Below are 26,739 nucleotides of genomic sequence, written 5' to 3'. Positions count from 1 at the left end.
CCACTCGGCTAAGTTTTCCTCTCCCTCACCCAGGCTGAGCGAGGCTCCTTTAACTGCCCCCCCCACCCACCTCCCACCCCGACCAGCTAACAGCACCACCCAGGTAGAACTCTGCGATATCTTGAGGCCGGTGCTCGTTCCCAACAGGCCCAGCCCTCACTCGCGGGATTGAAAGGATGCACACAGATGGGCACAGGAGGAGAAAAAAAGGGGAAGGGGGAAACAGTGGGATCCGGGAAGAGGGGAATATAAACCTGGACAAAGAGCAGTTTCCATGGTGAGCTCTCAAACAGATACATGCCCGCAGGATCCCAGCCTTTGCTCAGTTCTTCAAGGGCCCATCTGCAGCGAGGTGAGGGAGGGAGAGATGCTTAATTAACGAGCAGGCGCCTTTGACACAGGCACGGCCCATTGTGTGACCAATGGACAAGAAAGTAAATTAGTGTAACAAATGGGTGTTACTAACACCCAGTTTACGACAGGTCGGACCACACAGGCTGTATCCTTCGTTGCTACGCCAGCCTCTGTCCCACAGTCACTACCTTCAGAGGGGCTTCTTTCCCTCCTCCCCCCACCACCTCACCTCAATGTTTGCCTCTCTTCCCCTGTCTCTTGCTAGGGTTCAGTTGCACTGCTCCAGCACCAACCCCCCGCCCCTGTACCTCACTCGAATGGTCAGCTGTACCCAAGACACTCCTGCCCTGCCGTGTACAATACGTGTTAGTCTTTCTGATATATATACATCGTCCCCTGATAGTTTGGGGAGGGTTAGATGTACTTGCATTTATACAGTGCCTTTAACCTAGGGAAATGTCCCAAAGCACTTCTTGTTTCCATTCTCGGGATGTGGGCGTCGCTGGCAAGGCCGGCATTTATTACCCATCTCTAGTTACCCTGAGAAGGTGGTGGTGAGCCTTCTTGAACGGTTTGATACTTCAGAGTCTTGTTTGGTCACTTCAGAGGGGCAGTTAAGAGCCAACCACGTTAGTGTGGGACTGGAGTCACATATAGGCCCAGACCGGGTGAGGACGGCAGGTTTCCTTCCCTAAAGGACATCAGTGAACCAGTTGGGTTTTTATGACAATCCGACAGCTTCAGGGTCACTTTTGCTGACGCCAGCTTTTTTATTAAAATTGATTTCAAATTCTCAAACTGCCCACGGTGGGATTTGAACTCACGTCCGATGGATTATTAGTCCAGTAACAGAACCACGACACCACCCTACCCAAGGTCAGAGGGGAAATGAGCAGGGTTTAGGAGAAGAATTGGGAGAGATGGCCGAAAGCACGGCAGAATAGATCTGAGGAGGCTTTTAAAGGGAGAAGTGGAGAGGCTGATGGGGTTTGGGGTGGGAGTCCCAGAGAGCGGGGCCAACGCAGCCGAAGACCCTCTCGCTGAAGGGAAGGGGATGACGCAGGAGGCCAGAGTTGGAGGGCGGGAGGGGATGTGAGACTGAGACTGAAGGCGGCTGCAGCCAAGGCGGGAGGAGGTCCTGCCGGGATTTGTAAAGGAGGCCGAGGATCTCAAATTCAGTTGGAGGACAAGAAGCCAATGGAGATTGGTGAGGATGGAGGGAGAAGGGTGAGCAAGACTTTAGTGAGGGACAGGGAGCGGGTAGCGGAGGTTTGGATGAGTTAGTTCTGCCTGCACTGAAGGAGTTGATCACAGGCAAGATGGCAGTGGTGGAATAGAGGAGAATCTAGTATTAATAAATCTAATATCTAATATTAATGTATGCTGCACCTGCCCTGGGAGTGTTTGATGGGACAGTGTGGAGGGAGCTTTATTCTGTATCTAACCCGTGCTGTACCTGTCCTGGGAGTGTTTGATGGGACAGTGTAGAGGGAGCTTTACTCTGTATCTAACCCGTGCTGTACCTGCCCTGGGAGTGTTTGATGGGACAGTGTAGAGGGAGCTTTACTCTGTATCTAACCCGTGCTGTACCTGCCCTGGGAGTGTTTGATGGGACAGTGTAGAGGGAGCTTTACGCTGTATCTAACCCATGCTGCACCTGCCCTGGGAGTGTTTGATGAGACAGTGTAGAGGGAGCTTTACTCTGTATCTAACCCGTGCTGTACCTGCCCTGGGAGTGTTTGAAGGGACAGTGTAGAGGGAGCTTTACGCTGTATCTAACCCATGCTGCACCTGCCCTGGGAGTGTTTGATGGGACAGTGTAGAGGGAGCTTTACTCTGTATCTAACCTGTGCTGTACCTGCCCTGGGAGTGTTTAATGGTCCAGTGTAGGGGGAGCTTTACGCTGTATCAAACCCATGCTGCACCTGCCCTGGGAGTGTTTGATGGGACAGTGTCGAGGGAGCTTTACTATGTATCTAGCCCGTGCTGTACCTGCCCTGGGAGTGTTTGATGGGACAGTGTAGAGGGAGCTTTACTCTGTATCTAACCCGTGCTGTACCTGCCCTGGGAGTGTTTGATGGGACAGTGTGGAGGGAGCTTTACTCTGTACCTAACCCGTGCTGTACCTGCCCTGGGAGTGTTTGATGGAAACAGGAACTCCCCTGCTCTTCTTCGAATGGTTGGCATGGGATCTTTTACATCCACCTGAGAGGGCAAATGGGGCCTTGGTTTAACGTCTTATCTGAAAGACGGCACCTCCGACAGTGCAGCACTCTCTCAGAACTGCACTGGAGTGTCAGCCTGGATTTTGTGCTCAAGTCTCTGGAGTGGGACGTGAACCCACAACCTTCTGACTCAGAGGTGAGAGAGAGAGCCACTGAGCCACAGTGACACCTGATTTATCAGTTATCCTGATTTAGGGAGAGGAAAGCTCCCTAATCCTGATCATTATCCGGTGATCACCGGGTGGAGAACGGGTGAGAGGACCGTCAGGGTCAGGTGTGATGCCTCCCATGGTCCAACAATCTGCCAACACTCAGGCCAGGATTTTCTTGAAATCTAGGACTTAACTCCACCCGACCGACCTGCCGTTGACCCCAGCAAAGCTCCCCGGGGTCATCCTTATGTAAATGTTTCCAACAGGCCTCCTTCCTGCTCTGGGGAGCTCCGCGCTGTGATCAGGGGAGGGGACGAGCGGGCAACAGTTTAAAGGGGCAGGTTACGTCCAAAAGTCAAGAAATTTTTGCTGCTTGAAATGAAGGACACGGGATCCCACCAGGAAGACCCAGCAATCCATCACTCCTCCATCTATTAGCATTCCTGGTCGCATCTCCTAGCAACGCTGGAGGCCTGTCGAGCTCTGGCGTTTCCAGTGGCCAGTGTTGCCAAGTCGTTAGACGTCACTCCGCCATTATTGCGTCACCGCAACTGATTGAAGTCAAGCCGGAATCTCGAACACGTGAAATAAAAGTTTCACAGATCCCAGGCTCACTCTCTACCTTTACCCACCCTGTTCACACCCGAATAAACCTTCTTCAACAGCACCTCCCAAACCCATGACCTCCACCACCTAGGATGTCAAGGTGGCAAGTGACTCACCTCCTGACTCCCCAAAGCCTTTCCACCATCGACAAGGCACAAGTCAGGAGTGTGATGGAATACTCTCCACTTGCCTGGACGAGTGCAGCTCCAACAACACTCAAGAAGCTCGACACCATCCAGGACAAAGCAGCCCACTTGATTGGCACCCCATCCACCACCCGAAACATTCACTCCCTTCACCACCGGCGCACTGTGGCTGCAGTGTGCACCATCCACAGGATGCACTGCAGCAACTCGCCAAGGCTTCTTCAACAGCACCTCCCAAACCCCCGACCTCTACCACCTGAAGGACAAGAGCAACAGGTACATGGGAACAACACCACCTGCACGTTCCCCTCCAAGTCACACACCATCCCGACTTGGAAATATATCGCCATTCCTTCATCGTCGCTGGATCAAACAGCACTGTGGGAGAACCGTCACCACACGGACTGCAGCGGTTCAAGAAGGCGGCTCACCACCACCTTCTCAAGGGCAATTAGGGATGGGCAATAAATGCCGGCCTCGCCAGCGACGCCCACATCCCGAGAGTGAATTTTTTAAAAATAGGGTAAAGACGAAGGAAGTTCCTAGGAGCAATTTTTCAGTTCCTGAACCTGGATGGTGTGGGAGCAGGGCACTGAGGAATCTCCGATGGAATCTCCCTACCAGTAACGATCTTAATCTATTTCCTGCTCCCAGGCCTTCCCATTACGTCTGTCCCTTTATCTTCACTGTCTAGGCTGACACGTGGAAGAACAGTCACCTGGTCAAGGTATGGGGGGTTCAGCATGTCAAGCTGTACCCCAGTGAGGGTTGGAGTGTTTGGACGAGCGGAAGACAGTTATTGGGGGGGTCCAACATGCCCGTTACTGCAACTCACCGTGTCTGAGAGAGCAGCAAGTTTCTCTTTACATCTGGATAAGGAGCGAAGGAAAGCCAGAGGATGTTAATGAATCGCAACAGGGAGGAGAGTACAGATTAAAGCATCATGTAAACACGACTTAGAGGCAGAGCAGTGAGAAACCTCTCACTCAGCAAGACAGCAGAGGCTCAGAGCTGTTGACTTTGTTGGGCTTTAGTCTGCAGTTTGCTGCAGTGTGAATATAAGTGTTTATCGCCCTCCCTGATATTGACCAGTGGGGGAGGGCAAGCCTGAGCCTAACTGGAAGCGTCAAGCTCCCTCTGAGGCGCACGCGAGGCCGGACCTATTTAAATACGCCAGGCCCGATTCAGTGACGTCAGGCCATCGGGCAACGGTGACAAGGAGCCACGGCCGAGGACCCATGGGACTGGTAAGTGGTGAATTGGAGGGGGGGTGGAGGGAGGGAGGTAGGCGATTGTGGACGGGGTAGGAGGGAGGGAAACACAGGGCCTTAGAATCCCTTGTGGGGCCCGGAGAAACACTCCTGCTCCTCTCGGCCCACCGGGGAAACTTTTTCTAAAAATGGCTGGGCTTTTCGGCCCTGTTGTGTCCCCACTGCTCTTCCACGTCCCATGTGATTCTCAGTGAGGGCCGTCACTGGGCATGTAACGCCGCTCCCGAGGGCTGAAATACAGTCGGGGGGGGGTCCGAGTTACTCTATCAGAACCCCCCACCTTTCAACGAGGCCCATCGCCTGCCCGACGCAAGGACCTCGAAGGCTGGCCTGAGCGTGCCTGTTTAAATGACGTACGGCCCGAGGCCCAGCGAGGATCGGGTGAGTCGGCCGCTCCCGGGATTTTAATGCCCTCGCACGCCCCGTTTTAGTGGGGCGCGGGGGGGAGGGGTTAAAATCAGGAACCTAGGCGTATGTAGGTGTTTGAATGTGTGTGTCTGTGTGTGTGTGTTGGTGTCTGTGTGTGCACATGTGTGTCTGAGTCTGTGTTGGTGTCTGTGTGTGTGTGTCTGTGTGTAGGTTGGTGTCTGTGTGTGTGTCTGTGGGTGGGTTAGTGTCTGGGTGTGTGTCTCTGTCCCCATACTTTCCAATTTCTACACTGTTGCGGGCTGGGAGAAGCTGCATGGGGTATTCAGAATCCCAATGTCTTGCTGTCTCGGTGCATTTAATTCCAACACTGTATCAGACCAGCCTTGTGCCACTAAATCTATAAAAATCATTCCCAAATGAAAAGAACAAACCTGCATTTATATAGCACCTTTCAAGACCTCAGGACGTCCCAAAGCACTTTACAATCAATGAAGTACTTTTTGAAGTGTAGTCACTGCTGTAATGTAGAAAACGTGGCAGCCGATTTGCGCAAAGCAAGATCCCACAAACAGCAATGAGATAAATGACCAGATAATCTGCTTTTTAGTGATGTTGGTTGAGGAATAAATGTTGGCCAGTATACCAAATCTCTGAAAGGATCATAGAATCATAGAAAATAGGAGCAAGAGTAGGCCATTCGGCCCTTCGGGCCTGCTCCATCATTCAAAATGATCATGGCTGATCATCTAACTCAGTTCCCTGTTCCCGCTTTTTCCCCATATCCCTTGATCCCTTTAGCATTAAGAAATATATCTATCTCCTTCTTGAATACATCTAATGACTTGGCCTCCACTGCCTTCTGTGGTAGAGAATTCCACAGGTTCACCACCCTCTGAGTGAAAACATTTCTCCTCATCTCGGTTCTAAATGGCATACCCCGTATCCTGAGACTGTGACCCCTGGTTCTGGACTCCCCAGCCATCGGGAACATCCTCCCTGCATCTAGTCTGTCTAGTCCTGTTAGAATTTTATATGTTTCGATGAGATCACCTCTCATTCTTCTAAACTCGAGTGAATATAGGCCTAGTCGACCCAATCTCTCCTCATACGTCAGTCCTGCCGTCCCAGGAATCAGCCTGGTAAACCTTTGTTGCACTCCCTCCATGGCAAGGACATCCTCAGATAAGGAGACCAAAACTGCACACAATACTCCAGGTGTGGTCTCACCAGGGCCCCGTATAACTGCAGTAAGACATCCCTGTTCCTGTACTCAAATCCTCTTGCAATGAAGGCCAACATACCATTCGCCTTCCTAACTGCTTGCTGCACCTGAATGCTCGCTTTCAGCGACTGGTTTACAAGGACACCCAGGTCTCGTTGCACCTCCCCTTTTCCCAATCTATCACCATTCAGATAATAATCTGTCTTTCTGTTTTTACAATTGTAAACAATTTTACAACACCAAGTTATAGTCCAGCAATTTTATTTTAAATTCACAAGCTTTCGGAGGCTTCCTCCTTCCTCAGGTGAACGATGTGGAACCAAAGTGGATAACCTCACATTTATCCACGTTATACTGCATCTGCCATGTTCTTGCCCAACTTGTCTGAATCACATTGGAGCCTCTTTGCATCCTCCTCACAGCTCACATTCCACCCCAGCTTTGTGTCGTCTGCAAATTTGGAAATGTTACATTCAGTTCCCTCATCCAAATCATTGATATATATTGTGAATAGCTGGGGCCCAAGCACTGATCCCTGCGGTACCCCACTAGTCTCTGCCTGCCACCTGGAAAAAGACCCGTTTATTCCTACTCTCTGTTTCCTGTCTGTCAACCAATTCTCAATCCATGCCAGTATATTCCCCCAATCCCATGTGCTTTAATTTTGCACACTAACCTCTTGTGTGGAACCTTATCAAAAGCCTTCTGAAAATCCAAATATACCACACCCACTGGTTCTCCCCTATCTATTCTACTAGTTACATCCTCAAAAAACTCCAGTAGATTTGTTAAGCATGATTTCCCTTTCATAAACCCATGCTGACTTTGTCCAATCCCGTTAATGCCCTCCAAGTGTTCTGTTATCACATCTTTTATAATAGACTCCAGCATTTTCCCCACTACTGATGTTAGGCTAACTGGTCTGTAATTCCCTGTTTTTTCTCTCCCTCCTTTTTTAAATAGTGGGCTTACATTTGCCACCCTCCAATCTGTAGGAACTGTTCCAGAGTCTATAGAATTTTGGAAGATGATCACCAATGCATCCACTATTTCCAGGGCCACTTCCTTTAGTACTCTGGGATGTCGATTATCAGGCCCTGGGGATTTGTCAGCCTTTAGCCCCATTAATTTCCCTGGCACTATTTTTTTACTAATACTGGTTTCCTTCAGTTCCTCCCTCTCACTAGACCCTTGGTTCCCTAATATTTCTGGCAGGTTATTTGTGTCCTCCTTTGTGAAGACAGAACCAAAGTATGTGTTTAATTGTTCTGCCATTTCTTTGTTCCCCATTATAATTTCCCCTTGGAGGGGGTGCAGCAAAATTCATCAGAATGATACCGGGGCTAAAAGGGTTAAATTATGAGGACAGGTTGCATAGACTAGGCTTGTATTCCCTTGCATTTAGAAGATTAAGGGGTGAGTCCTTTAAAATGATTAAAGGATTCGATAGGGTAGAGATAAACTATTTCCTCTGGTGGGGGAGTCCAGAACAAGAGGGCAGAATCTTAAAATTAGAGCTCGGCCATTTAGGAGCTAAATCAGGAAACACTTCTTCACACAAAGGGTAGTGGAAATCTGGAACTCTCTCCCTCAACAGGCTGTGTCAATTGGAGCTTTCAAGGCTCAGATCGATAGATTTTTGTTGGGATACGGAGCAAAGGCGAGTAAATGGAATTGAGGTACAGATCAGCCATGATCTAACTGAATGATGGAACAGGTTCGAGGGACTGAATGGCCTCCTCCTGTTTCTATGTAACTCCCCTGCTCTTCTTCAAGGGCAGGTGGGTCTTTGGAACGCGGGACATAACCCCACAAAATTAGTCCTTTTTTTGGCCCCGTTTTGGACGCTTCGAGGTCCGATTTGTACGCCTTTGTGTAAAAATAGAAGGTGCACAGTTGCACTGAGATGTGTTAGTTAGTAGCCGGGCCCAGGGATTAGTGGGCGAGTGCTTGGACAGTCAGTAAAACCACAAGGCATCCCCACCCCCTCCTCACAGCCGGTGATTCTGACCTCCTTTGTGTGTCTCCCAGATGCTGAGAGGGACACTTCCATCGAGGTGTCAGAGTTCCAGCAATCAAAGGAAGGCACTTTCTCAGTGAACGAGCCGATGATCACTTTGTTAGCTAACAGGGACCCTTTCTTGCATTTTTATGGAGAGTTTCCACCTTCCCCCGAAGATCACACACAAACTTGGGCAAGAACAGTGTCAACACTGTCCCACTTAGGATAATTGCTCTCCCAGCTGTGTGTGCATGTGTGTCTGTGTGTGTGTGTGTCCGTGTCCGTCCGTGTCCCTGGGTGTCTGTGTGTGAGTGCATGCGAGTGTGTGTCTGTGTGTGCTCGTGCGATTGTATGTGTTTGTGTCCGTGTGAGTGCGCATCTATGCGTATCTGTGCGTCTGTGTGTGTCTGTGTCTCTGTGAGTGTGTGTGTGTGTGTGTCTGTGTCTCTGTGAGTGTGTGTGTGTCTGTGTCTCTGTGAGTGTGTGTGTGTCTGTGTCTCTGTGAGTGTGTGTGTGTGTGCGTCTGTGTCTCTGTGAGTGTGTGTGTGTGTGTGTCTGTGTCTCTGTGAGTGTGTGTGTGTGTGTCTGTGTCTCTGAGTGTGTGTGTGTGTGTCTGTGTCTCTGTGAGTGTGTGTGTGTCTGTGTCTCTGTGAGTGTGTGTGTGTGTGTCTGTGTCTCTGTGAGTGTGTGTGTGTGCGTCTGTGTCTCTGTGAGTGTGTGTGTGTGTGTGTGTCTGTGTCTCTGTGAGTGTGTGTGTGTGTCTGTGTCTCTGAGTGTGTGTGTGTGTGTCTGTGTCTCTGTGAGTGTGTGTGTGTGTGTGTCTGTGTCTCTGTGAGTGTGTGTGTGTGTGTCTGTGTCTCTGAGTGTGTGTGTGTGTGTCTGTGTCTCTGTGAGTGTGTGTGTGTGTCTCTGTGAGTGTGTGTGTGTCTGTGTCTCTGTGAGTGTGTGTGTGTGTGTGTGTGTCTGTGTCTCTGTGAGTGTGTGTGTGTGTCTCTGTGAGTGTGTGTGTGTGTGTCTGTGTCTCTGTGAGTGTGTGTGTGTGTGTCTCTGTGAGTGTGTGTGTGTGTGTCTGTGTCTCTGTGAGTGTGTGTGTCTCTGTGAGTGTGTGTGTGTGTGTCTGTGTCTCTGTGAGTGTGTGTGTGTGTGTCTGTGTCTCTGTGAGTGTGTGTGTGTGTGTCTCTGTGAGTGTGTGTGTGTGTGTCTGTGTCTCTGTGAGTGTGTGTGTCTCTGTGAGTGTGTGTGTGTGTCTGTGTCTCTGTGAGTGTGTGTGTGTCTGTGTCTCTGTGAGTGTGTGTGTCTCTGTGAGTGTGTGTGTGTGTGTCTGTGTCTCTGTGAGTGTGTGTGTCTGTGTCTCTGTGAGTGTGTGTGTGTGTCTGTGTCTCTGTGAGTGTGTGTGTGTGTGTCTGTGTGTGTGTGTGTGTGTCTGTGAGTGTGTGTGTGTGTGTGTCTCTGTGAGTGTGTGTGTGTGTGTCTGTGTCTCTGTGAGTGTGTGTGTCTCTGTGAGTGTGTGTGTGTGTGTGTCTGTGTCTCTGTGAGTGTGTGTGTCTCTGAGTGTGTGTGTGTCTGTGTCTCTGTGAGTGTGTGTGTGTCTGTGTCTCTGTGAGTGTGTGTGTGTGTCTGTGTCTCTGTGAGTGTGTGTGTGTGTCTGTGTCTGTGTGTGTGTGTGTGTCTGTGTCTGTGTCTCTGTGTGTGTGTGTGTGTCTGTGTCTCTGTGAGTGTGTGTGTGTGTGTCTGTGTCTCTGTGTGTGTGTGTCTGTGTCTCTGTGAGTGTGTGTGTGTGTCTGTGTCTCTGTGAGTGTGTGTGTGTGTGTGTCTCTGTGAGTGTGTGTGTGTCTGTGTCTGTGTGTGTGTGTGTGTCTGTGTCTCTGTGAGTGTGTGTGTGTGCGTCTGTGTCTCTGTGTGTGTGTGTGTGTCTCTGTGAGTGTGTGTGTGTGTGTCTGTGTCTCTGTGAGTGTGTGTGTGTGTCTGTGTCTCTGTGAGTGTGTGTGTGTCTGTGTCTCTGTGAGTGTGTGTGTGTCTGTGTCTCTGTGAGTGTGTGTGTGTGTCTGTGTCTCTGTGAGTGTGTGTGTGTGTCTCTGTGAGTGTGTGTGTGTCTGTGTCTCTGTGAGTGTGTGTGTGTGTGTGTCTGTGTCTGTGTGTGTGTGTGTGTGTGAGGAGTAAGTGTCTTATTCTCTTGATCGTTCAATCTGTTTTAATGTGAACCCTGCTCAATGTGCATTAATAAAAAGCATGCGGAGGTTTGACTGAGATCCCCTTTTGACTTGTGCGAGTTTTCGCACTCCCTGCAGGGTCTGTTTCGAGGTGTGACTTTTCCCAGCTCATTAGAGACCGGCATCACATTCTAACATTTAAGAGTAATGACCATTTGAAAGCCATCAAGGCTGCATTTTGGGAGGAGTGTCCCTTAATCTCTAGTGTGGTGTGTGTGTGTCTGTCTGTGTGTGTGTGGTGTGTGTGTGTGTGTAGGGGGAGGAAACGTACGAACATGTGAATTAAGAGCAGGAGTAGGCCATTCGGCCCCTCGAGCCTGCTCTGCCATTTGATAAGATCATGGCTGATCTGATTGGGACCTCAACCCTACTTTCCCATCTACCTACTATAACCTTTGACTCCCTTGTTAATCAGGAATCTCTCTAACTCAGTCTTAAAAATACTCAATGACCCTGCCTCCACCGCTCTCTGGGGGAGGGAGTTCCACAGACTCACGACCCTCTGAGAGAAAAAAATTCTCCTCATCTCCGTCTTAAATGGGAGACCCCTTATTTTTAAACTGTGGCCCCTAGTTCTAGTCTCTCCCACAAGGGGAAACATCCTCTCAGCATTTACCCCTTCTAGTCCCCTCAGGATCTTATATGTTTCAATAAGATCACCTCTCATTCTTCTAAACTCCATTGTATACAGGCCCAACTTGTCCGACCTTTCCTCATAATATAACCCCCTCATCCCAGGAATCAGTCGAGTGAACCTTCTCTGAACCGCCTCCAAAGCAATTATGTCCTTTCTTAAATAAGAAGACCAAAACTGCACACAGTATTCTAGATGTGGTCTCACCAATGCCCTGTACAACTGTAGCAAAACATCTCTACTTTTAGATTCCATTCCCCTTGCAATAAATGACAACATTCCATTTGCCTTCCTAATCACTTGCTGTACCTGCATACTAACTTTTTGTGATTCATGTACTCAGACACCAGTTTCCTGGATTCTTCTTATCATGAAAGATTCTGTTTTTTTTAATATCCGCTCCATCACCAAGACCGCCTACTTCCCCCTCCTCAACATCGCCCGTCTCCGCCCCTGCCTCAGCTCATCTGCTGCTGAAACTCTCATCCATGCCTTTGTTACCTCTAGACTGGACTATTCCAATGCTCTCCAGGCCGGCTTCCCACCTTGCACTCTCCATTAAATTGAGCTCATCCAGAACTCTGCTGCCCAAATCCTAACTCTCACCAAGTCCCGTTCTCCCATCACCCCTGTGCTCACTGACCTACATTGGCTCCGGGTCCAGCAACACCTTGATTTTAAAATTCTAATCCTTGTTTTTAAATCCCTCCATGGCCTCGCCCCCTCCCTATCTCTGTAACCTCCTCCAGCCCTACAACCCTCCGAGATCTCTGCGCTCCTCCAATTCTGGCCTCTTGCGCGTCCCCGATTTTAATCGCTCCCCCATTGGCGGCCGTGCCTTCAGCTGCCTGGGCCCTAAGCTCTGGAATTCCCTCGCTAAACCTCTCCGCCTCTCTCTCCTCCTTTAAGATGCTCCTTAAAACCTACTTCTTTGACCAAGCTTTTGGTCACCTGTCCTAATATTATTTGGCTCGGTGTCAAATTTTGCCCAATTACACTCCTGTGAAGCGCCTTGGGACGTTTTACTACCTTAAAGGCGCTGTTTAAATGCAGGGTGACATTAATGCCCCAGTATATATGCACCCTGACTGGTCATTGATCTGGTTATTGGTTGTGTGATCTTGCTGTGCCCAGAATGGTTACCCCTGTCTGCCTACTTGGGAGCAGTCACTGCACTCTGAAAGTAACTGATTGTACAGAGCACTTCAAGACATTTCAACTTGAAATGAATGTTTAAAAAAGGCTGAGGGGAGACCTAATGGAGGTCTTTAAAATTATGAAATGGTTTGATAGGGTAGATGTAGAGAAGATGTTTCCACTTGTGGGGGTGAGCAAAACTAGGAGCCATAAATATAAGATAGTCACTGATAAATCCAATAGGGAATTCAGGAGAAACTTCTTTACCCAGAGAGTGGTGAGAATGTGGAACTCACTCCCACAAGGAGTAGTTGAGGCGAATATCATAGATACATTTAAGGGGAAGCTGAGGGAAAAAGGAATAGCAGGATATGCTGATAGGGTGAGATGAAGTAGGGAGGGAGGAGGCTCGTGTGGAGCATAATTAACGGCATAGGCCAGTTGGGCCGAATGGCCTGTTTCTGTGCTGTACATTCTATGTAATTCTACGTAACGTGATACAATTCTATATAAGCACAAGCCTCTCCCTTTTTTCCTCCCAAAACCTGTCCTCTTCCTTTGTGCATGTTTTACCAACTGGACCCAGTTACAGAGAGTGATTTCCACCAGGATACACCTCTTACCAGCACTTCTTGGCCTCACTAAACTTTCTAGCACTCTATTATTTGTGTGTGTTTCTGTATTCCAATCCAGATCTGATCAGTCCTGGAAACACTATTCTGCCAATAGTAGATAAAAGTAAGTAAGAACAACCCTCACTTTTATCTCTGCAGACAGATTAACGGTTCAGGTAAAATAATAATAAGTTTTGTTTTCAACTAGACCCATTTTCCTGTGCCCTCTTCCCTTTGACATTTAAATGGAAATCAGATGATTGAAGTGACATCAAGGCTCCGTCTCCCTCCCAGTTTCTAAGTCTCGGTAAACTGCAGTCTAAGACACAGCAGAGCTTTGAGATTTCACAGATGTCTTGACATGGACACGGTCATTACTCTACTGACCACACCAGCGTGTCATCAGTCAATCAATTAATTGGATCTCTTGTTCAACCGCTCATCTCTCTCATCTGGTACTTAAACAGGACAAGAGCTCCCCGGGGGGTCATTGACACATCACAGGTTGGAGTTTGGGTATAAAGACAAGGGGGCTTGATCACATCGTCCTGTTCTTCAGTTCAGGAGCCCTGGATATACTGTTTGTTAAACTTCCTACTGACTAGAGCAGAGCAGAGTAGAATTGAGTTGAGCAGAGTTGAGTTGACTTTACTTGAGTTGGTTTGAGATATATTTTATATCTGGTTCCTTGTCCTAACGATGCAAGTCCCGGCCCTGAGTCTCGGAGGCTTTGGTTATCCATCTCCCTTCCCCTGCACTCCCCTCTGTCCGGACTACTCTTCGAAGCTCACCTACCGCAAGTCCTTCACCATCGATGCTCTCCTCTCCAGCTCCCAGTCCTCCTTCGAGCGACCGATTGTCGGCTGCTGCTCTACCGGGAACTGTACCCTGGGCTCTGCTCACCCCAGTGTGACTCTGAGCCCCCAGATCCCGCCGTCTCTCTACCCGGGTTTGGTGCACCCTCACCCCGGCTACCCACTGTATTATGGAGCGCCCCTGGTCTATCGCCAAACTACCTGCAGGGCGGGACACTACACACACGGTAAGCTGCCTCTACACTTGTTAAATGTCCCTATTGGTACAAAATGTGTATTTTTTTATATAACTAACACAATTCTTGGAAGCAAATCTCTCTTTATTTGATGACCGTCAAGTCTTAGCTGGGATTGTTCTCCTTAGAACGGAGAAGGTTAAGGGGAGATTTGATAGAGGTGTTCAAAATCATGAAGGGTTTTGAGAGAGTAAATAAGAAGAAACTGTTTCCAGTGTGAGGAGAGTCCATAACCAGAGAACACAGATTTAAAATAATTGGTAAAAGAACCAGGGGGGGAGATGAGCAGAATTTTCTTTACGCAGCGAGTTGTGATGATCTGGAATTCACTGCCTGAAAGGGCGGTGGAAGCAGATTCAATAGTAACTTTCAAAAGGGAATTAGATAAATACTTGAAAAGAAAAATTTACAGGACTATGGGGAAAGAGGAGAGGAATGGGACTATTTGGATAGCTCTTTCAAAGAGCCGACACAGGCACGATGGGCTGAATGGCCTCCTCTTGTGTTGTGAGATTCTGTAAATATTTTTATGATCGTTTGTACTTTTGTTTCAATCAATATTGGAAGAAAATAGTCAGCAATATTTAACCAATGATTTTTTTGGGGGGATTATAATTGGGGGGGGGGGGTCTACCCCCAGTATCCAGCTGGGTTTTCCAGTACTAGATGTAAACATCCTTTTTTAATTTGTTTCTGCCCTCAGAATACCCCTTGGCCAAGCCCGGCGTCCCTGCTTTCAAATCCAAAGTTGGCAAATCGAAGCGGGTGAGGACCATCTTCACCCACGAGCAGCTGGCACGCCTGGAGAAGGAGTTTGCCCGGCAGCAGTACATGGTGGGGTCCGAGAGGTTTCTGCTGGCGTCTGCTCTCCAACTCAACGAATCGCAGGTAGGGTCCGAACCTGGCGCAATTTACTCCTTGCATCTGCTCAGCTTATAACTGAAGTCACTTGTGGGATGTGCGCCGAGCGAGGGAAAGAAAGGCTGCATTAATTTCACGCCTTTCACGACCTCAGGACGACCCCTGTGCTCGCTGACCTACATTGGCTCCCGGTCCGGGAACGCCTCGATTTTAAAATTCTCATCCTTGTTTTCAAATCCCTCCATGGTCTCACCCCCTCCCTATCTCTGTAACCTCCTCCAGCCCTACAACCCTCCGAGATCTCTGCGCTCCTCCAATTCTGGCCTCTTGCACATCCCCGATTTCCATCGTTCCCCCATTGGCGGCCGTGCCTTCAGCTGCCTCGGCCCCAAGCTCTGGAATTCCCTCCCGAAACCTCTCCACCTCTCTCTCCTCCTTTAAGACGCTGCTTAAAACCCACCTCTTTGACCGAACTTTTGATCATCTGTCCTAATATCTCCTTATATGGCTCGGTGTCAAATTTTGTCTGATAATCGCTCCTGTGGAATGTTTTACTACATTAAAGGTGCTATATAAATGCAAGTTGTTGTTGTTGTCCCAAACTGCTTCACAACCCAATGAAGCACTTTGAAGTGTAGCCTCTGTTGTAATGTAGGAAACGTGGCAGCCAATTTACGCACAGCAAGATCCCACAAACAACAATTTGATAATGACCAGATAATCTGTTTTAGTGAAGTTGTTTCAAGATGATTACTCTCCTGGGTACTTTCACGAGGGCAGCCCTGATTGGCAACAGTAGGGTTGGTTTGGGGAATGGGAAGGTCACTTGTGCTTAAGGAGAATCTCATCCAAACCGACCCCATGACCCTCCTGAACAAAAATTAACTTTGAAGGAACGTGTATGTCACATGATCACAAGAACAGGAGGAGGCCATTCAGCCCCTCTAGCCTGTTACACAGGAACAGGAGGAGGCCATTCAGTCCCTCGAGCCTGTTCCGCCATTCAATTAGATCAATTACCCACCTTTGATCCATATCCCTTGATACCCTTACCCAACAAAAATCTATTTTTGGGGAGAGAGAGTTCCAGATTTCCACCACCCTTTGTGTGAAAAATGCTTCCTGATTTAACTCCTGAAAGGCCTGGCTCTAATTTTAATATTATGCCCCCTTGTTCTGGATTCCTCCACCAGGGGAAATAGATTCTCTCTATCTACCCTATGGAATCCCTTTATCACATTAAACACCTCGATTAGATCACCCCATTAATCTTCGAAACTCAAGGGAATTGGCTAATTTTAAGATCGTGTCCCTTTTTTGGCATTGAGATTTAAAATTTGGATTAAAAGAAGCTCTGGATGTCAACGTTGGGATTCTTGTGATTTAAAAAAAAAATTACAGCCATATTTTGACTTGTTTTTATTTCCCACCCTCCCTTCCCATCAACAGGTCAAGGTCTGGTTCCAGAACCGCAGAATCAAATGGAGGAAACAGAGCCTGGAGCAGCAGCAGGCCAAGCTGGCCAGCCTGGGCCTCGTGGTCACCCAGCCCAGCCCGGACTCGCAGAGCACAGAGGAGGGGCCCTGCCCTGAACACCAGCAGCAGGACTCAGTTTCCGACAGGCCGTGAGGTCCTCAAGGCTTTGCCCCGCAGACTCTGCCCGCGTTGGCATATCATCGAGGGAGCCCACCCAACTCCGTGTGTGTGTGTGTGTGTGTGTGTGTATGATTTTAATTTTAAGCCAAAAGACCTAGTTTGTTCTAGCATTGTTAATATCATATTCTGTATTGTAATATTAGTATAAATATACCTAATATATAACTGGAGTTTTAAAGGAGCTGTTTTCTCCTGTCTCTGTGTGTGTGTGTGTGTGTGTGAGACTGTGTGTGTGCCTGTGTGTCTGTGTGTGTGTGTGTGTGTGAGATTGTGATTCTTTGGAAACAATGAAACATGGTTTATATGCATCGATTTTAAAATTCTCATCCTCGTGTTCCAATCTCTCCATGGCCTCCCTCCTCCTTATCTCCGTAACCTCTTCTAGCCCTACAACCCTCCGAGATCTCTGCTCTCCTCCAGTTCTGGCCTCTTGCGCATCCCCGATTTTAATCGCTCCACCATTGGCGGCCGTGCCTTCAGCTGCCTGGACCCTGAGCTCTGGAATTCCCTCAGTAAACCTCTCCGCCTCTCTACCTCTCTCTCCTCCTTTAAGACGCTCCTTGAAACCCACCTCTTTGACCAAGCTTTTGGTCACCTGTCCTAATATCTCCTCATGTGGCTCGGTGTTAATATTTTGTTTGATAACCACTCCTGTGGAACGCCTTGGGACATTTTACTATGTTAAAGGTGTTGTTGTTGTTTATGTCTCGGTGATGATGCTTCTCTGTCCACTTGCTCTGCGCCCTTGTTGCCTTCTCTTTCTCCCCCTCTGTCCTTGTTGCCCTCTCCCTCTCCATTCCCATTATTAGCTCCCTCGTTTCCCTCCACCCTTGTCCCCTCTGCCCCCTCCATCCCAATCTTCCTCGTTGTGAATGCGGAGTTCTCACCAGGAAGTAGGCATTGTTGAATTTTAAAGTTTAGTTGTAGTTTGGCTTCAGTTTGTTACTGGGGGAGTGAATAGGTCGCCAAGCTTGAATCTCCGAGGGGCAACCCTGGATCCAACCATCGTATCGGACCCTTTCTTCTGTGTGCGATAGTTTGAAAGCTCTTTTGCCTCTATTGGCATCTTTAAATTTATACGGTTTGCACAATAAACATTTTGGCGAATAAAGAATGTCTCGTTAAAAACCAGCAGGTGGTCGGTTGCCTTGGTGATTGCAAAGGCCAAGGGAGAAAAATGGAAAGGCAGAACCATTGGTCGAATCATAGAATGTCACAGCACAGGAGGCCATTCAGCCCATTGTGCCTGTGCCGGCTCTTTGAAGGAGCTACCCACTTAGGCCCACTCCCCCCTGCTCTTTCCCCATACCCCTGCAAATTTTTCCATTTTCAGTATTTATCCAATTCCCTTTTGAAAGTTACTATTGAATCTGCTTCCACCGTCCTATCAGGCAGAGCATTCCAGATCACAACAACACACTGCGTTAAAAAAAAATTCTCCTCCTCTGGTTCTTTTGCCAATTATCTTAAATCTGTGTCCTCTGGTTGCCGACCCTCCTGCCACTGGAAACAGTTTCTCCTTATTTACTCCATCAAAACCCCTCATTGTTTTGAACACCTCGATCAAAATTCCCCCTAACCTTCTCTGTTCTAAGGAGAACAATCCCAGCTTCTCCAGTCTCTCCCCATAACTGAAGTCCCCCATATCCCTGATACCATTCTGGTAAATCTCCAATGAAATGGGGAGGTGTCCCGCCCTTCCCCCCTCCGTTGGGGAGTACAGAGGAGACACTGATTGTTGACAGGCCATTCAACCACAGGGACCATCATCGACAAGCCCAATCATGTCTTCACCCCAGTGAGGACACTTAGAAAATCAAAATATGATTAGACAGAGTCAACATGATTTTATGAAAGGGAAATCGTTTTTGACAAACCTATTGGAGCTTTTTGAGGATGTAACTAGCAGGGTAGATAAAGGGGAACCAGTGGATGTCGTATATTTGGATTTTCAAAAGGTGTTCGATAAGGTGCCACATAAAAGGTTGTTACACAAGATAAGGGCTCATGAGGTTGGGGGTAATATATTAGCATGGATAGAGGATTGATTAAGGGTCAGAAAACAGAGAGTAGGGATAAACGGGTCATTTTCAGGTTGGCAGGCTGTAACTAGTGGGGTGCCACAAGGATCAGTGCTTGGGCCTCAGCTATTTACAATCTGTATTAATGACTTGGATGAAGGGACCGAGTGTAATGTATCCAAGTTTGCTGACGATACAAAGTTTGGTGGGAAAGTAAGCTGTGAGGAGGGCACAAAGAGTCTGCAAACGGATACAGACAGATTAAATGAATGGGCAAGAAGTAGCAGATGGAGTATAATGTGGAGAAATGTGAGGTTATTCATTTTAGTAGGAAGAATGGAAAAACGGAATATTTTTTAAATGGTGAGAAACTATTTAAACTGTCGGAGAGACTTGGGTGTCCTCGTACAAGAAACACAAAAAGTTAGTATGCATGTACAGCAAGCAATGAGGAAAACAAATGGAATGTTGGCTTTTATTGCAAGGGGGTTGGAGTACAAAACTACAATTGTACTGGGCTTTGGTGAGACCTCAACTGGACAGTTTTGGTCTCCTTATCTAAGGAAGGATATACTTGCCTTAGAGATGGTGCAGCAAATGTTGACTAGATTAATTCCTGGGATGAGAGGGTTGTCCTATGAGGAGAGATTGAGTAGAATGGGCCCACACTCTCTGCAGTTTAGAAGAATGAGAGGTGATCTCATTGAAACATAGAAGATTCTGAGGGGGCTTGACAGGGCAGATGCTGAGAGGTTGTTTCCCCGGCAGGAGAGTCTAGAACTAGGGGCCTTAGTCTCAGGATAAGGGGTCGGCCATTTAAGACTGAGATGAGGAGGAATTTCTTCACTCAGAAGGTTGTGAATCTTTGGAGTTCTCTACCCCAGAGGGCTGTGGATGCTCAGTCGTTGAGTATATTCAAGACTGAGATCGATAGATTTTCGGACTCCAGGGGAATCAAGGGATACGGGGATCGGGCGGGAAAGTGGAGTTGAGGTCGAAGATCAGCCATGATCTGATTGAATGGCGGAGCAGGCCCGAGGGGCCATGTGGCCTACTCCTGCTCCTATTTCTTATGTTCTTCTGTGTCCACCACACACGTGCACTTTGCAACAAGCTGTCAGTAGATAACGATCAGGAGACTTCTGGCTGTTGGCACCCACCCCTTTCTCACCCCAGGTGCTGATCGTAACACATCCACGGACTTGCTGGCTCAGATGAGCTCTACTCAGCAGACATTGGGAATCAAGCATGAGAGCATGAGAGCTTTCTTGTGCATGTAGCTCAGTATCATCCACTTTGGACCTAAGAAAGATAAATCGGGTACCTTCCAACTGGTGAGAAACTGTGTAGGAGCAACGGGATTTGGGTGTCCATGTCCATAAATCACTAAAAGCTAGTCTGCAGGTACAAGATTCAGAACAGATCTAGCAGCTCAAAACTGGGCATCCATGAGGCGCTGTGGGCCATCAGCAGCAGCAGAATTGTATTCCAGCACAATCTGTAACCTCATGGCCCGGCATATTCCTCACTCTACCATTACCAACAAGCCAGGGGATCAACCCTGGTTCAATGAGGAGTGTAGAAGAGCATGCCAGGAGCAGCACCAGGCGTACCTAAAAATGAGGTGCCAACCTGGTGAAGCTACAACTCAGGACTACATGCATGCTAAACAGCGGAAGCAACATGCTATAGACAGAGCTAAGCGATTCCACAACCAACGGATCAGATCAAAGCTCTGCAGTCCTGCCACATCCAGTCGTGAATGGTGGTGGACAATTAAACAACTAACGGGAGGAGGAGGCTCTGCAAACATCCCCATTCTCAATGATGGCGGAGTCCAGCACGTGAGTGCAAAAGACAAGGCTGAAGCGTTTGCAACCATCTTCAGCCAGAAGTGCCGAGTGGATAATCCATCTCAGCCTCCTCCCGATATCCCCACCATCACGGAAGCCAGTCTTCGGCCAATTCGATTCACTCCACGTGATATCAAGAAACGGCTGAGTGCACTGGATACAGCAAAGGCTATGGGCCCCGACAACATCCCAGCTGTAGTGCTGAAGACTTGTGCTCCAGAACTAGCTGCGCCTCTAGCCAAGCTGTTCCAGTACAGCTACAACACTGGCATCCACCCGACAATGTGGAAAATTGCCCAGGTATGTCCTGTCCACAAAAAGCAGGACAAATCCAATCCGGCCAATTACCGCCCCATCAGTCTACTCTCAATCATCAGCAAAGTGATGGAAGGTGTCGTCGACAGTGCTATCAAGCGGCACTTACTCACCAATAACCTGCTCACCGATGCTCAGTTTGGGTTCCGCCAGGACCACTCGGCTCCAGACCTCATTACAGCCTTGGTCCAAACATGGACAAAAGAGCTGAATTTCAGAGGTGAGGTGAGAGTGACTGCCCTTGACATCAAGGCAGCATTTGACCGAGTGTGGCACCAAGGAGCCCTAGTAAAATTGAAGTCAATGGGAATCAGGGGGAAAACTCTCCAGTGGCTGGAGTCATACCTAGCACAAAGGAAGATGGTAGTGGTTGTTGGAGGCCAAGCATCTCAGCCCCAGGGCATTGCTGCAGGAGTTCCTCAGGGCAGTGTCCTAGGCCCAACCATCTTCAGCTGCTTCATCAATGACCTTCCCTCCATCATAAGGTCAGAAATGGGGATGTTCGCTGATGACTGCACAGTGTTCAGTTCCATTCGCAACCCCTCAGATAATGAAGCAGTCCGAGCCCGCATGCAGCAAGACCTGGACAACATCCAGGCTTGGGCTGATAAGTGGCAAGTAACATTCGCGCCAGATAAGTGCCAGGCAATGACCATCTCCAACAAGAGAGAGTCTAACCACCTCCCCTTGACATTCAACGGCATTACCATCGCCGAATCCCCCACCATCAACATCCTTGGGGTCACCATTGACCAGAAACTTAACTGGACCAGCCATATAAATACTGTGGCTACGAGAGCAGGTCAGAGGCTGGGTATTCTGCGGCGAGTGACTCGCCTCCTGACTCCCCAAAGCCTTTCCACCATCTACAAGGCACAAGTCAGGAGTGTGATGGAATACTCTCCACTTGCCTGGATGAGTGCAGCTCCAACAACACTCAAGAAGCTCGACACCATCCAAGATAAAGCAGCCCGCTTGATTGGCACCCCATCCACCACCCGAAACATTCACTCCCTTCACCACCGGCGCACTGTGGCTGCAGTGTGCACCATCCACAGGATGCACTGCAGCAACTCGCCAAGGCTTCTTCGACAGCACCTCCCAAACCCGCGACCTCTACCACCAAGAAGGACAAGGGCAGCAGGCGCATGGGAACAACACCACCTGCACGTTCCCCTCCAAGTCACACACCATCCTGACTTGGAAATATATCGCCGTTCCTTCATTGTCGCTGGGTCAAAATCCTGGAACTCCCTTCCTAACAGCACTGTGGGAGAACCGTCACCACACGGACTGCAGCGGTTCAAGAAGGCGGCTCACCACCACCTTCTCAAGGGCAATTAGGGATGGGCAATAAATGCCGGCCTTGCCAGCGACGCCCACATCCCGCGAACGAATAAAAAAAAACTAATCAAAAAGGTTAATGGAATGTTGGCCTTTATCTAGGGGGGGGAGGGGCTGGAATACAAAGGGGAGGAAGTGATGCTTCAGCTGTACAGAGCCCTGATCAGATCCCATCTGGAGATACTGAGTTCAGTTCTGGGCACCGCCCCTCAGGAAGGATATATTGGCCTTGGAGGGGGTGCAGTGCAAATTCACTAGAATGTTACCAGGGCTAAAAGGGTTAAATTATGAGGACAGGTTACATAGACTTGTATTTCTTTGAATATAGAAGATTAGGAGGTGATCAAATTGAGGTGTTTAAAATGATGAAGGGATTTGATAGGATAGATAGAGAGAAACTCTTTCCTCTGGTGGGGGGAGTCCAGAACAAGGGGGCATAACCTTAAAATTAGAGCTCGGCCGTTCAGGGGTGATGTCAGGAAGCACTTCTTCACACAAAGGGGAGTGGAAATCTGGAACTCTCTCCCCCAAAACCCTGTGGATGCTGGGGGTCAATTGGAGCTTTCAAGACTGAGATTGATAGATTTTTTGTTAGCTAAGGGTATTAAGGGATATGGGGCTAATGGAGTTGAGGTACAGGTCAGCCATGATCTAATTGAATGGCGGAAATGGCTTGAGGGGCTGAATGGCCTCCTCCTCTTTCTACATTCCTAAATTTCTCAGGGAGGGAAATTGGACCTCATTTTGCCCATTTTTCGGGAGCGAAACAGGAGCAAAAAAGTCCAATTTTCCGTGCCCCAAAGGGTGCCTGAAACTCGTCCAATGCCATTTTGGCTCGAGCAATATCCAGGCATCCTTGGCGGCCGCATAAACAGGCATTAGGTCCCCTTGCACATGATAATGACAGGCCCTAACTCCTGTTTAAGGATCACTCCCGGAAATTCATTTGTAGTGTGGAGAGCGTGCTGGTCCTCGCTCGCCCCCTGCTCTCCACCCTCCGTCCAGAGCTCGCTGCCAAATTGGTCCTCTCACAACCTGGCGAACTACCTCCACATGCCCGATTGGCAATCACAGCTCGCCGGAAATATGCCAATGAGGCCTGCGGTGCAATTTCAGCCCAGCCTCGGAACCCCCAGGCCTGTGTCGCGTGCTCCAAGCGAGGGGCCGATTCCGGGCCCGAGAAAGGGCCTAAACCAATTTCCCAGCCCTCACCCTGCAATTACACCCTGCACTACTGGCGGTGGATGTAATCACAAGGTGACAGGTTTACATAGGAATTTATAATGGAAATGTAACAATAAGGACAGATTTTACAGGACTGATTTACATCTGTGTGTCCTGGTTCAGTTAGACCCCACCCTCTAAGCCCACTTCACCTGAAGACTACATTTGGTCTAGATCCTGGGTGCAACATTATTGAAGACCAAGGTATGTGTGCATTAATTTTAAAGGGAAAGAAATAATTTGCATTTCTACAGCGCTTTTCACAACCTCAAGACGTCCCAAAGCGCTTTACAGCCAGTGAAGTATTTTTGAAGTGTAGTCACTGTTGGAATGTAGGAAACGCAGCAGCCAATTTGCACACAGCAAGATCCCACAAACAGCAACGTGACAGTGACCAGATAATCCCTGTTATAGTGATGTTGGTCGAAGGATAAATATTGGCCAGGACACCAGGGAGAACTGCCCTGCCCCTTTTTCAAAAGGGTGGCATGGGATCTTTTACATCCACCTGAGCAGGCAGTTGGGGCTTCAATTTAATGTCTCATCCGAGAGACAGCACCTCCTAAGATTGTAGCACTCCCTCATCCTGGATCTCGGCTCAAACCCGTAACCTTCTAACATCAGAGGCGAGAGTGCTACCCACCGAGCCACACTGACACCTGGGAGTTTGTGAAGAGTTTTGTTTGTTAATAGAACAAATGGACTAAAGTTGATGAGATTCAGAGAGTCACAGGCTCTCACAGTAAAATCAGTGACCCCCTCACCCAAACAGAACATTTCCACCTGACTTATGCTGACTTATCTCTGCCTGCGTTTCTCAAGCCACCAACCTGCTCTGCGGTAATGAGACAGATTTCCCCATGTAAAGTGGATTATTTAACCAGGAATGCGAGCAGCCTGGGAATTTTAACGCGTCCCCCCCCCCCCCCCCACCTTTTCTGAAGGCCCCCGCTCCTCTCCCACCCCCACCCCCTCACCCCCTCTCCCAAGTTCGCACACTTTACTTTTCAAACATACACAGGCTCAGAAAGGATTTGGGAAATAATCAGATTTTCAAAAAGAACTGCATTGTGCACAAAGTTAAATAGAATTACTTCGAATGTACAGCTCAGAAACAGGCCATTCGGCCCAACTGGTCTATGCCAGTGTTTATGCTCCACACGAGACTCCTCCCTCCCCTCTTCATCTAACTCTATCTGCATACTCTTTCAAGTGAAGGGACTCAGGTCCCAGCGAAAAACTTGGTTTAACTGCAATCCTGACACATTCCCATCTAATGCCACGTACTTATTAAGGGCACACGTGCTGTGCTATCAGTCCCACATCTCAGCGATCCTTAAAAAAATGCAGTATTTTGTTTACCAATGGAACATCATTCTGCAGAATACTCTCAATCCTGTCATTATTTATCACTCAGGAGAATTGATGGTGGGATTTAATTCCCCCCCGCCCCCCCCCTCCGTTCTAGCCCTTCCTGTGCGGTCGGATGCTGAGTCACTGGGGCGGGGACGGGAGGGCACAGATCCACGGGGACTCTGCCCTCTGATGCCTCATCCTCAACGTCGTTCTTCATGCATGAGCCTAAACCGTAATTGTCGCTATGGAGATCCGACCTCACGCGATTTAATATTCTTGTAGTAGGACACTGTGCAAAGTTAGTGTTCGAAGATGATGCAATTCCTGGGCAGTTCCTCTTCCCCCTACTTCAACAACAACAACTTGCATTTATATAGCGCCTTTAACGTCCCAAGGCGCTTCACAGGAGCGTCATCAGACAAAATTTGACACTGAGCCACATAAAGAGATATTAGGACAGTTGACCAAAAGCTTGGTCAAAGAGATAGATTTTAAGGAGTGTCTTAAAGGAGGAGAGAGAGGTAGAGAGGCGGAGAGGTTTAGGGAGGGAATTCCAGAGGGTGGGGCCCAGGCAGCTGAAGGCACGGCCGCCAATGGTGGAGCGATTAAAATCGGGGATTCGCAAGAGACCAGAATTGGAGGAGCGCAGAGATCTCGGAGGGTTGTAGGGCTGGAGGAGGTTACAGAGATGGGGAGGGGCGAGGTCATGGAGGGATTTGAAAACAAGGATGAGAATTTTAAAATCGAGGCGTTGCTGGACCGGGAGCCAATGTAGGTCAGCGAACACAGGGGGTGATTGGTGACACTTCAGTGAACAAACTATTGTTTTTCAGGAATAGATTGCCAGTGAGTTGGGAAATAATTTATATCACAAGATGCTTTAACCAGATATCGAGGGGCTGGATTTCACTCGGGAATATATTTTAGGCTCCATTTCTACTGCAACTTCGACTCAATGCGAGACAGTTTATAAAGTTGCAGTAAACTCCAGAGTCAAGTCCTGCGCAAACCCTAGAGGGTCGTCTTGTGAAACAACCTCAGGTCTCTAGATTCCTCCAGCACACCTGGTATAACTCCAGTACAGTGTCACACCAGGTTTGCAAAGTACTTGGTGAGTGAGATGGGAGGGGTTCACAGAACCTTCTGGAATAAATAGGTTAATAGAGGCATACAAAATCATGAAGGGTTTTGAGAGAGTAAATAGGGAGAAACTGTTTCCAGTGGCAGGAGGGTCGGTAACCAGAGGACACAGATTTAAGGTGATCGGCAAAAGAACCGGGGGGAGATGAGGAGAATATTTTACGCAGCGAGTTGTGATGATCTGGAATGTTCTGCCTGAAAGGGCGGTGGTAGCAGATTCAACAAAACTTTCAAAAGGGAATTGGATAAATACTTGAAGGGGAAAAACTTGCAGTGAGGAAAGGGCAGGGGAGTGGGACTAATTGGACAGCTCTTTCAAAGAGCCGGCACAGGCACGATGGGCCAAGTGGCCTCTTTCTGTGCTGTAAGATTCTATGATTCTATGAATAAAATAGCAATGGAACTGCATACGAAGTATTAGGTGCTCCTACACTGATCTTCACGACATACCTTCAAAACCTAGTCCCTCTATGAGTAAGGGGTACGTTGAAGTAAAAGTACTCCCCAGAGAGTGTGCTCCCTTCCCCTTTAATAAAGTCCGTGTCAGGACAATGTGAATCAAACCACAGAATATACAAAGCAGTTTCCAAAACCCTGTCACAGCAGTTCATCAAATGCCTCCTTTATTCAGTCACAGTCTCACCGCCAGCAAGTAGCAAGCACAAACTAACTCTTCACCGTCACACTCAGCACAAAGAGGATTAGACGGAGTTTGCAAAGGATTAGCAACCAGCTAATTGGGAATCTGTGATACGCTGGAACCAAGTATTCACTTTAATTGGACTGAATTTGTTACTACAGATAATTGAAGAAGATCCTGCCATTGGGATTCTGCTCAACAGAGTGAATGGGAAGGGGTTTTGTTCATTGGGATTCTGTACATTGGGAGTGAATGGGAAGGGGATTGGTCCATTGGGGTTCTATACAGTGGGAGTGAATAGGAAGGGGATTGGTCCATTAGGATTCTATACATTAG

At 48.4% G+C, this 26,739-nt stretch overlaps 1 protein-coding gene across 1 annotated transcript; it reads left to right on the top strand.

The window, feature by feature from the left end:
* The first annotated feature begins 13,641 nt into the window (after positions 1 to 13,641).
* On the top strand, positions 13,642 to 17,582 carry LOC137309072 (homeobox protein not2-like). Its single transcript, XM_067977407.1, has 3 exons — positions 13,642 to 13,984; positions 14,697 to 14,881; positions 16,304 to 17,582. The coding sequence occupies exons 1-3, from the start codon at positions 13,642 to 13,644 to the stop codon at positions 16,481 to 16,483; spliced, it is 708 nt and encodes a 235-aa protein (XP_067833508.1). The 3' UTR covers positions 16,484 to 17,582.
* Positions 17,583 to 26,739: the final 9,157 nt, after the last annotated feature.

The sequence above is a fragment of the Heptranchias perlo genome, chromosome 1 (assembly GCF_035084215.1).
Source record: "Heptranchias perlo isolate sHepPer1 chromosome 1, sHepPer1.hap1, whole genome shotgun sequence".
NCBI classification, from domain to species: domain Eukaryota; kingdom Metazoa; phylum Chordata; class Chondrichthyes; order Hexanchiformes; family Hexanchidae; genus Heptranchias; species Heptranchias perlo.
Note: the sequence above shows the minus strand (reverse complement) of the source record. Positions and strands in the feature narration are given on the sequence as shown.

Bases quoted from the DNA above. Each gene is read 5' to 3' on its own strand.
- LOC137309072 (XM_067977407.1), top strand. From the start codon at position 13,642: ATGCAAGTCCCGGCCCTGAGTCTCGGAGGCTTTGGTTATCCATCTCCC. The intron at 13,985-14,696 runs GTAAGCTGCCTC...TTCTGCCCTCAG, and splicing joins GGCGGGACACTACACACACG to AATACCCCTTGGCCAAGCCC. The intron at 14,882-16,303 runs GTAGGGTCCGAA...TCCCATCAACAG, and splicing joins TCCAACTCAACGAATCGCAG to GTCAAGGTCTGGTTCCAGAA.